Source organism: Notothenia coriiceps, unplaced genomic scaffold (assembly GCF_000735185.1).
Source record: "Notothenia coriiceps isolate Sejong01 unplaced genomic scaffold, NC01 NC01_scaffold00037246, whole genome shotgun sequence".
NCBI lineage: Eukaryota > Metazoa > Chordata > Actinopteri > Perciformes > Nototheniidae > Notothenia > Notothenia coriiceps.
Window position 1 is genome coordinate 18,099,749 of NW_011369947.1, and position 11,238 is coordinate 18,110,986.

At 41.6% G+C, this 11,238-nt stretch overlaps 2 protein-coding genes across 2 annotated transcripts in view; one reads left to right on the top strand and one right to left on the bottom strand.

Moving 5' to 3' along the window:
- Positions 1–317, bottom strand: part of LOC104966016 (coiled-coil domain-containing protein 50-like) — a 4,504-nt gene extending 4,187 nt beyond the window's left edge. Inside the window, exon 1 of the mRNA XM_010795118.1 lies at positions 300–317. The gene's annotated coding sequence lies outside the window, so the exon portion shown is untranslated. The remainder of the gene's footprint in view (positions 1–299) is intronic.
- The window catches only part of LOC104966019 (AP-1 complex subunit beta-1-like), a 373,094-nt gene that overhangs the window by 11,610 nt on the left and 350,246 nt on the right, over positions 1–11,238 (top strand). Inside the window, exons 2-5 of the mRNA XM_010795119.1 lie at positions 465–498; positions 595–729; positions 1,103–1,248; positions 1,335–1,464. Of these exons, the coding sequence (XP_010793421.1) occupies positions 595–729; positions 1,103–1,248; positions 1,335–1,464 (411 nt within the window). The 5' untranslated portion in view covers positions 465–498. The remainder of the gene's footprint in view (positions 1–464; positions 499–594; positions 730–1,102; positions 1,249–1,334; positions 1,465–11,238) is intronic.

An 11,238-nucleotide genomic window follows, 5' to 3' on the forward strand; every position in this document is an offset into this window, starting at 1 on the left:
GTGATCCGTACCTGTGTAAATGTAGTGTTAGATGGTTTGTGTCCCACTCCATTCAGGGTGAGATTTGAGTAAATCTTACCTTTTTTTGTTTTTGCTGCAAAATATTGTCCTCCATGCACAGTAGTGTGTGGAGTCACTATATTGCACCACTTGTTCAATGTACCCCCAACCTTGTCATCAGTCAATAGAAACCTTTAGTGAGTAGCATTTGAACACAACGTATTTGACCTAAAGACCACTCATCCTGACTTGTACAGGCAACTAAAGGTCAGTTACATCAAAAGAAAACCCTCCTCTACCTCGATCTACTTCCTCTTGCTGTCTCCTGTAAACAGTGAATCCTCATAGCCACCATTAATCATACATGTCGTAGACCCTCACCCCCATTCAACCATCCTCCAGGATATGATTTAATGTCGTACCATTAAATAACCTGAATCTTTTTGTGCTTCTTCCCTTCCCACAAAGCTTGGTGGAGACATTGGAGGAAGTCCTGCTGTGAGTCATCTTGTCTGAGTTGTTGTTGATTTAGATTTCTCTGTACTAAATGCTGTTGAGATGTGTGAGAGTAACGTGTTGCATTGCGGCCCACAGATGGGGGCTGGTTTCGGAGCTCCTCCGGCTGCAATGCCAGCTTCCTTCAACGCCCCCATCAGCGGCGGTCTGGACGACCTGTTTGATCTCGGAGGTGGTGGTATGACGATGGGAACCTACATCCCCCCTAAAGCAGTGAGTCTTGATAACCTGGGATGTGACATGTATGACTCGGCCAATCATAACAACCTCCAACAACATCATCTCGGACCCAAACCATGTTCTGAACAACGAACATGAACTGCTACCATCCTTTGTGCATCAGTCAATCCTCACAGTAAACACAGCTGAATCCCAGATCAAATGTTTTCTCTCAGTGATTATGTTAAATGTTTGTTGTTTGCTTTTCATGCGTCTCCACATTTGTCTATGTTGATGTTACACATGGAGCTTCTGTGACGCAAGTCAAATTTCAGACTTGATCTGACCAATAAAGTATTATCGTATCGTATATTACAATAATACATGAATGTTGGGTTCCCTAATAAGTGAACTGATCTCTGTCCAGGTTTGGCTGCCAGCCATGAAGGCCAAGGGTCTGGAGATATCGGGCACTTTTGTCCGCCGCTCTGGGGTCATCCAAATGGAGATGACACTCAACAATAAAGCTATGAGTGTCATGAGTGATTTTGCCATCCAGTTCAACAGAAACAGGTAGGATCGCCGGCTAAGAAAGTGCTGATGTTCCTGTATAAATACACCTGTTGTGACTCTGGTTTCCCCTCCCTGCTGCTCTGTAGCTTTGGTCTGGCTCCGGCTGGTCCCCTCCAGATCCTCACTCCTATCAGTCCGAACCAGAGCATTGAGGCCGCGCTGCCGCTCAGCACCGTGGGGCCCGTCATGAAGATGGAGCCGCTCAACAACCTGCAGGTAACCCCTTCAGGATATTCATTCCCCCTGGGTTTGATGTGACTGTGCTGTTCTTTTAACGCTAGCATTGCATCCCTGCTTCTTCTAGTTTTCATTTATGAATCGGGACTGAATTTTCCTCACAATGAATTGTTAGCAACATAATTGTCAGGGGTCGAGTACAGTTTTGAAGCACTATGTAATGTTTGCCAATTCACCCCTCACACATTTTGTGACTGCATAAATGAAGACTGGGTAAGCAGCCAAAGCAGTTGGTGATAAACTGCCAACGATTAGCTGTTTTCAGGGTTGAGTTTTGCAGTAAAGCATTTCAATCTTACGGTGAAAATGTGGAATAACACATCGTCAAACATAAATGCATTCAAGCATATGTGCTGTGGGCTAGAGGTCAGAGGAGCACATGTTCAATTAATTTACTTTATTGCATATAAAACGCAACAATACTTACTATAATATAAAATGCTTATATAGCGGCCCGTAATCGGTCAATTCTTAGTTGAGAGTTTTTTAAGTTAATAAAAAAATAATAAAGTCAAATTCCAAAATAACCAGAATACCTTAAAATAGGCAGAATTGAACTTCTTAGACATTTGGCTTTTTTAATTATGCTGAGTACAGAATTAAAACATCAAAATACTTCATGGCTGGAATATTCACGGCCCTGGCTGTTCCTCTTTGGGACATGAAGGTGTTTCTTGGACGATACGACCATGTGTCTGAAGAGATAAGTAATGTATGTAGCTGTGTTTCAGCTCTACTGTGGAATCCCCCTGCTGCGAATAAAACAGAATTAAAACGTGAAACAACCTCGGGAGCGGTTATGAAAAGTTTTAAATAAAGAGCAGCAGCAGCAGAGGATGGCTTGTTTTTGATCAGGGTGTTTCTTTTAATTGGGTACAGCTGAGGAGGAGGGGGAGGGCGGGGGGTGTGCAGCTGGAAAGAGAAGATAAGAGTGTTGAGGCAGCTGATAGAGGGGGCGGGGCAGTCATTAGTGCACACGGCCCCTTTGTTTCCTTCGGCCTCAGGAGCCCTGCTAACCTTTCTGCTGCCTCCAGACCAGCTTTGATGTTTCTATCGGCTGCTCCAACAGACCTTTCATTCTCAGACTTTTTATTGTGTTGAAAGATATTAATGTCGCAGAATATTATTTTGAGGGTCTGTTGTTTACTAGGAATGTCACAATACCAGAAAGGTTGTTTTTCTACACCAATACCAGTGAAATTCAACGATTCTCTATTCAAAATAAAATATTGATTCAACATGGACTCCTTTTTCCCGTTTGCTTACTGTTTTCTTTAAGGAAGTGAAACGGCGCACAATTCCCTTTTTTTTTTAAATATCAATATCTATTTGCATCAAACCACTTTATTTATTCAAGTTTCTCTCAAAAACCACATTTTATAAAATGTCATTTGAACACGTCATGATAACATAATAATTTGCCTTCGCCTAATGCCATTTTTTCTGGAAGTGTTGATCGCACCACAAAGGTCAATAAACCAACAAAGTCAATAGCACCTGTTAGCTGCTGCTCTCAGCTAATGCTAACTAGCTTTACTCCTGCTAATGTCAACAATCTTGGTTGTTTATATTGTAACAGGGTAAACAATTGTCGCATTGGATGAATTGATAATACGTTCCCAGTTTTTTTTGCTCCCATAATGTTTTCTTAAAGGACACTTGCTAAAAAAATTTATCTGTGATCTTGCAGCTACTGTAGAAAAACACGTGCTGTCACATTTTCTGAATTTTGACATCTTATTGGTACGGAAGGATTAGTCTCACAACATCCCTAGCTTGTGTTGGCCTGCTGAGGTGTGGTAGTAAAACGTACTATGTAATTGATCAATAAATCCACCACTGTCACTTGAGGGGCTAAATCAGACAGATCACCTCTCGCAGTAGAAACTAGAAAACATTGTTACAGCTGTCTCTTTTATAATGTATGACTTTTTCCTGCGTTAGGTGCCACACTAATTCATCTTATAAAGTATGTCAGCTAGGGCTGCTCGATTATGTCAAAAATCATAATCTCGATTAATTTGGGTCAATAATTGATATCACGATTATTAAACACGATTATCCATTTACTTTGAAAATATCAATTTATTGGAGAAATATTTTTTGAACCGTATGTTTTTAACAGTTGATTACCCTGAAAAAAAAAAAAAAAAAATTAATAATAAAAAAAAAAATCGTTATATTTCGATTACGTTGTTTTCGTAATCGTTGCAAGCCATAATCGTAATTGCGATTTAAAATACGATTAATTGAGCAGCCCTAATGTCAGCTAAACTCCTCATAATTATACTTTATAGCAGAGCTCTTGTTTACAAACACACAGAGAAGCTTTGGTATCATTTGTCGTTTACTGGCAGTCCTGCATTGCACCCAGGAACAAGACGCTCTAATAAATGATTCATCAGAAGTCATTATTTCGCTCTCCTCTGGCTGAACTCTCTGTCCTTCTGTCAGCACTTGTCCGTTGAGCAGCCGATCGATATCACACCAAACCCCAGTTGTTCTCGTGTTTCAGTGTCTTGTTCTTCTGCCACCAGAGCCCACAGACTGTTACGGTTCCTCTCTGAGGAGCTGATGACTTGCTTTCTTTTTTTAGATATAGACTTCTGTTATGTGCCATCTTATCAGTTGTTATGTCTTTTTTTATTTTTAGTATTTTATTTTTAATCACTGTCTGCTATTCTTATCTCGTCTATTTTTATTCATAGCCGATAAAAATAACCGTATCCTAAAGGCTTCTTGTGGAAGTTGTTATCTTTACATATCTAGCTTGTAAGTTAAGTTGATATTAATGGCATATAAAGACTGAGACACAATATGACAGGAGGGAGGTTATGAACATTGAGGATACTGGATTGCCTGTCTCTGAGAGAGAGAGAGTTATGACCCGTCCACACACAGGCATGAAAAAAATCTTTCAAAGCTTCGCCCATTCACTTGAATGGGGTGACGTAGAAGATTTTTAATCTTCGCCGAACTGCATTGTGGGGAGCATGGCTTTGCAAGCATCGTGAGCATCAAAAGTTGAGCAATGTTCAACTTTTGATGCTCCCGATGCTTTCGAAGCTGGCATCAGCCAATCAAATCCCGTTTATGCAAATCCCGCCAGTGCAAGCGCTAGCCAATCAAACCGCGTGCAAGCTGGGAGAGCCAGACCGCAGTTCATTTCCTCATATTCCAAACGAGAAATTACGGTAGCAAATCACCCGGTTCTTTACGACCAGAACTATTTACCGGGATACAAACCGGAAGAACCAGGCATGGAGGGAGGTGGCAGAGACAGTGGGTGAAACTGGTAGGTTTTCGCCTGTTTGGGGATTTTATATCCAGTTTACTTCGTTTTAACATTGCTATTGCTTTGTATGTCGGGGGCGGGAGATTCATGTGATTGGTTGTTGGTCGCGTTGCTCGCAAAAAAATCGGGCAAGCTCCAGACACGGGGCCCAGCTTCACAGATTTTTCTAAGATGTTTTTCGATGGCCCTAGTGTGGTGGACGGGCCGGTGAGCAAACACCCCACTGAGAGATTCAAAACCAGCAGATTCCATCATCTTATAATCAGTTGCTCACATGACGGTGGTCACATGACTCCTCTGCCCTCGAACTCACCTGCCTGGTTCTGCTGCGTTATCAGTCAGAGCAGAGCTAAAACTGGTTAATCAGTTACGGCTGCTCATTTCCCCTCCCAAACATCTGAAGCGTCAGAGGAGGAAGAGAGGGCCGGTTAGTGGAGAGGAACCTGATGAAACGCAGCCGTAAGTTTCGACGTGTTGAAACCACTTCATCATGCCCTGACCTCACTCCCTCAGGAGCGTGGGAGGCGTTTCTGACACGACACGCGCTGACTTTGGAGCTTTTGGGAAAGCTATCCTGCTGCTGCATGAAGAGAGAGAAACATGGGAGGAGGTTATAATAATGCATTTTATTTATAGGGGAGCGCTTTTCTAGAACTCAAAAAAGTGGAAAAATCATCAAAACACAATTAAAACAACCACACGTTCAAATATATAAAAACCGCGTTAGAGCTTATTGGAGGACTGCGACCCTGCTGTTTCTATTCTATTAGTAAGTAATGGGTTTCTAATTTCAATTGTAGAAGAATAGATGTATTTGACCTTTGACTTCGATCACGTGTGTACAGGTTCCAGCGTTAATGCAGTTTTCTTTTACCAGAAAGAATAGGGTCTGTTTGAATATGCCTACTTTTTCAGATGCTTCCTCTTGAAACTCTCTGTTGTATTCTGTCTCTGCTAAACTATAATATAACTAACTACACTGCTGCTATCATGATGTCCACCTGCAGGGCGCCACTTAGCTGTTTAGAAAACACACACACCTCACAGGTTCAATCACTGTTTAGCCACAACATGTCCCGTGGTTTACCATGACCTGGCGTCTGGTTTTAGAGCAAGACATACACACACCACTGCCAGACAATTACTCATTTAAATGCGATTTTGCCCTAGCTGGTGCTTCCCTTTCCTTGCGAAGGGGCCGCTTAGACTCACTAGGTTAGTGACTGCATTGCTGTAAATACTCTAGGACCGTCAATATATAAATCTAATATAATTCAGCTGGTGTTGCATTGTGCTGTCACTATTCAGTGCCGCAAAGGATTAGCCAACAAAACATTCCACTCATACACAAAAAGCTTCTGTAACTAACCATTTATGCTGTGTGTGTGGTGTGTGTGGTGGTGTGGTGTGGGTGTGTGGTGGTGTGCTGTGGTGTGTTGTGTGTGTGTGTGGTGTGTGGGTGTTGTGTTGTGCTGTGTCGTGTGTGGCGCTGTGTGGTGTGTGTGTGTGCTTTTTCATTCCTCGATTCTCTTGGAGTTGAGTGGTTTTCTGGTCACATGACTGCTGTCCTCTTGCCCCCTCGACTGCGTGAGAAGGGTGGTACTGAAGTGCTGGTTGTGTGTGGGTGTGGTGTTTGTGTGTGTGGTGTGTGTGGTTTCTGTGTGTGTGTGTGCTGTGTGTGTGGTGTGTGTGTGTGTACAGACTACACACATCAATCGAGGGTTTTAAAATAGTATTAGTTTTATTGATTAGATTAGAACACGCTATTTATGAGCTGCCCAAACATTTAATTTAACACTCTGAACTCTATCACAACTTGATTTACATCCACTCTGCAATTTTTTGTAATTGCCTTTCTATATCACGTATTCAGCTTTATTAACACTCTTATTGTGATATAAAGATGCCGGGCAAAAGCACATTGCGAGCAAAAACCCCCATCAATTCTAAAAACTAATGCACAGGATGTAAACAGACATATTTGCATTAAAGATTTTTGATAATTAATACATTTATTGCTAGATTTAGCAAAAAATTAAGAGGGGACAAAAAACAAGAGGTTTGCTCGTTTTATTTTGCTTTGCCATAACACTTCGTGCTTTTACACCAGTGCAGAACGCCTTTTAGGTGTTCACTGCGTCTACACGTTATTTTGGTTAAACAATAAATAAATACCCGTCCAAATGTAAATGATCCACCTGGAGGAGTTACAAGTGTGCCTCTCCGAGTTTAATAGAATAAATATAGATAAATTTAAATACGTCATTTACGACAATTTAATTATTTATTTAGAATTAAACACGGCCTGACAAATTAAAGGCAAAAAACTTCACTGCCACCCCATTGGTTTGTGTTGTGTTGTGGTGGTGGTGTGCTGTGTGTGTGTGTGTTGTGTGTTTGTGTTCCTCTGAGACAAGGCCTGCATTGATGCCTCTGCAGGCCTCCAGAGTGGAGTTAGGAGTGGGTGTGGTTTGGGGAGGGCTTTCAATGTTTTCACACAGACACACACCTTCAGTTCCTCTTTCACTTCTCTGAGATCACACACACACACACACCACACACACACACACACACACACACACACCAACACACACACACACACACACACACACACACAACAACACACACACACACTGGTGCCAAGTTGGCCTGAACCTAGCAGCAGATGTCAGTAATTTGACCCAGATAGCTATGTCTGCCAAATGTTGGTGATGTTAGTGCCCCTAGGTAATTACAGTAATAGTATATTTAATTCAAAGTGTTGCTAAATAAACTTTTATGGCAAACAACCGGGCCGTCATAAACACTCTGATTGTTTCAGAGAAGATTCTTAATGTCCCATCATTTTTCGATTTACGCCTCCATAATGTTTTTCATTACTGTCACATAAAGTCACAGCCAGGTGATTCAAGGCCTAAGTTTATGTAGTCCTCTGTGTAAGGCTATATAGGCGCGAGAGCGACTCTTTAAAGTAAGGCACACTACATACTCGATTATACACCTGCAACATCAGCAGGGAGAGGACTCTTTAACAGTAGAGACACTACATTACTGATATACACCTGAACATCAGCAGGGAGAGGACTCTTTTAAGGAGTAGAGGTACACTACATTTACTGATTATACACCTGAACATCAGCCAGGGGGAGAGCACTCTTTAAAGCGTAGATACCACTATCATCCTGAGTATACACCTGAACATTCAGCCCAGGAGCAGGCGACTCTTTAAAGTAGAGACTCTTACCCCCCGCGCGCGCCCCCCCCCCCCCTTACTGATTATACACCTGAACATCACCAGGAGATGGACTCTTTAAAGTAGAGACACTACATACTGATATACACCTGACATCAGCAGGAGAGAGGACTCTTTAAAGCTAGATACACTACATTACTGATTATACACCTGAACAGTCAGCCCAGCGGAGCAGGGACTCTTTAAAGCAGAGACTACTACATACTTGATATACAGAGAGGGACTCTCCTTGCCTGATGTTCAGGCTGTATATCAGTATGCTAGCTGTATCTTACTTTAAAGATCCTGCTCCTGCTGATGTTCAGCGTGTATATCAGCTATGTAGTGTCTCTACTTTAAAGAGTCCTCTCCTGCTGCCATGTTCAGGCTGTATATCAGCTATGTTAGAGGCTCTCTACTTTAAGAGTCCTCTCCTGCTGATGTTCAGTGTATATCAGTATGTAGTGTATCTACTTTAAAGGGGAGTCCTCTCCTGCTGATGCTTCAGGTGATATATCAGTAGTTAGTGTTACTCTTGTACCTTTAAAGGAGTCCTCTGCCTGCCTGATGTTACAGAGGTCGCAATATATCGTATGTAGCTTGGTCTCTGACTTTAAAAGAGTCCATCTCCTTGGCTGATGTTCAGGTGTGATATCATTATGCTAGTGGTCTCTCACATTTAAGAGTCCTCTTACCTATAGCACTTACACAGCAGGACATACATATACTGAGCCATTGACATACCTGGCTGTGACTTTATGTGACAGTAATGTAAAACATTATGGAGGTAAATCAAACTGATGGGACATTAAGAACTTCTCTGAAACAGTCAGAGAGTGTTTATGACGCTGGTTTTGCCATAACGTTTATTTACAACACTATTGATTATATACTATTACTGTAATAATTTACTAGCACTACATCACACTTGGCAGACATACATATCTGGGTCAAGATTACTGGACATCTCTGCTGGTCAGGCCCAACTTGGGCACAGTTGTGTGTGTGCATGTGTGATGATGTGATGTGTGTGCAAGTGTGTGTGTAGTGTGTGTGTGTGTGTGTGTTGTGTGATGTGTGTGTGTGTGTGTGTGTGTGTGTGTGATGATCTCAGAGAAGTTGAAGAGGAGACTGAAGGTGTGTGTCCTTGTGTGAAACAATTGAAAAGCCCTCACACACACGTCTACTCCTACTCGGAGACCTAGCCAGCCAGCATCAGATGCAGGACCTTGTTCTCAGAGGAACACACACACAACACACACACACACACCCACACACACCACACACACACACACACAAAATGGGGGATGCAGTAGAAGTTTTTTCCTTTAAATTTGTACAGCCGTGTTTATTCTTAAATAAATAATTAAATTGTCGTAAATGACGTATTTAAATTTTAATATATATTTATATTCTAATTGAATGGAGACACCACATATGGTTAACTCCTCCAGGTCACATCATATTACATTATTGGACGCGGTATTATTTATTGTTTAACAAAATAAGTGTAGACGTGAACAACCTAAAGGGTTTCATGATGGTGTAAAAAGACGAAGTGTTATGCAAACAAAATAAACGACAAAACAACTCTTGTTTTTGTCCTCTTAATTTTTGTAAATCTAGCAGATAAAGTATTAATATCAAATCTTATGCACATAATGTCGTTTTTACATTTGTACAATTAGTATAGATTGATGGGGGTTATTTCTCCAAATTGCTTTTACCACGCATCATTTATATCAATCAAGCGAGTGTTATAATATGACATACACGTATATATATGAAAGCAGTTACAATAAATGCAATGGACTGTAATCAGTTGTGATAAGTTCAGTGTTAATTAAATGTTTTGGCAGCTCATAAATACGTGTTCTAATCTAATCAATAAAACTAATACCTATTTTAAACTGATTGATGTGTGTATTGATGACACCACACGACACACACACACACACACACACACACGAACACCACACACACAACACCACACACACACAACACCCACACACACACCCACCACTGCAGTACCACTTTCTTCACCAGTAAGAGGGCATGGAGTACAGCAGTCATGGTGAGCAGAAAACCCCCCAAAATCACTCCAGAGAGAATAAGAGGTGAAACACACACACACAACACACCCCACAACCCCCCCCCCCCCTCACACACACACACACACCACGACACACACACACACACACCACACACACACACACACACACACACACACACCACACACACACACACACAACACACACAGCCATAATGTTCATGTACAGCAGCTTTTTGTGTATGAGTGGAGTTTGTTGCTAATCTTGACCAACTGATAAGTGACACAAATGGCAACACAGCTGATATATCAGTAAAGGTTATATTATATTGAATTCTAGGTATTATACCCACAATGCAAGTCACCTACCCTAGTGAGTCCTAAGGCAGTTCCAAGGAAAGGGAACACACTACAAAATCACCATTAAATGAGTATTCTGCAGTGTGTGTGTATGCGTCTTGCTCTAACCAGACGCCACAGGTCATTGGTAAAACAGGGACATTGTTGTGGGCTAAACAGTTGGATTGAACCTGATGAGGTGTGTGTGTTTCTACAGCTAGTGCCCTGCAGTTGGACATCATGATAGCAGCAGTGTACGTTATGATAATTATATTTAGCAGAGACAGAAGACTACACAGAGAGTTTTCAGGAAGGACATCTGAAAAATTGGCATATCTCAAACAGGCTTATCTCTTCTCTGCTGGTAAAAGAAAAACTGCATTAAGCTGGGAACACTGTACCACTGATGAAGTTCAAAGGTCAAATACATCTATTCTTCTACAATTGAATTAAGAAACCATTAACTGTATAAGTAGGAATAGGAAACAGGCAGAGGTCCTGCACGTCTCCACTAACTCTAAGTCGTGTTATTTATATATTTGAAGTGTTTTGTTTAATTGTGTTTTGATGATTTTTCACTTTTTGCAGTTTCTAGAAAGCAGCTCTACTAAATGAAAAATGCATTATCTATAACCTCCTCACATTTCTCTCTCTTCATGCACACAGGATGCTTCCAACTCAAATGGTCACGGTCGTGTCAGAACCCTCACGCTCTGAGAATGAGGTCAGCAGATGATGAAGTGGTTTCAACCGCAACTTACGCATGCGTGTTCATCAGGTTCCTCTCCATAACCGGCTCTCTTCCTCCTCTGACCTAGATGTTGGAGGAAACTGACA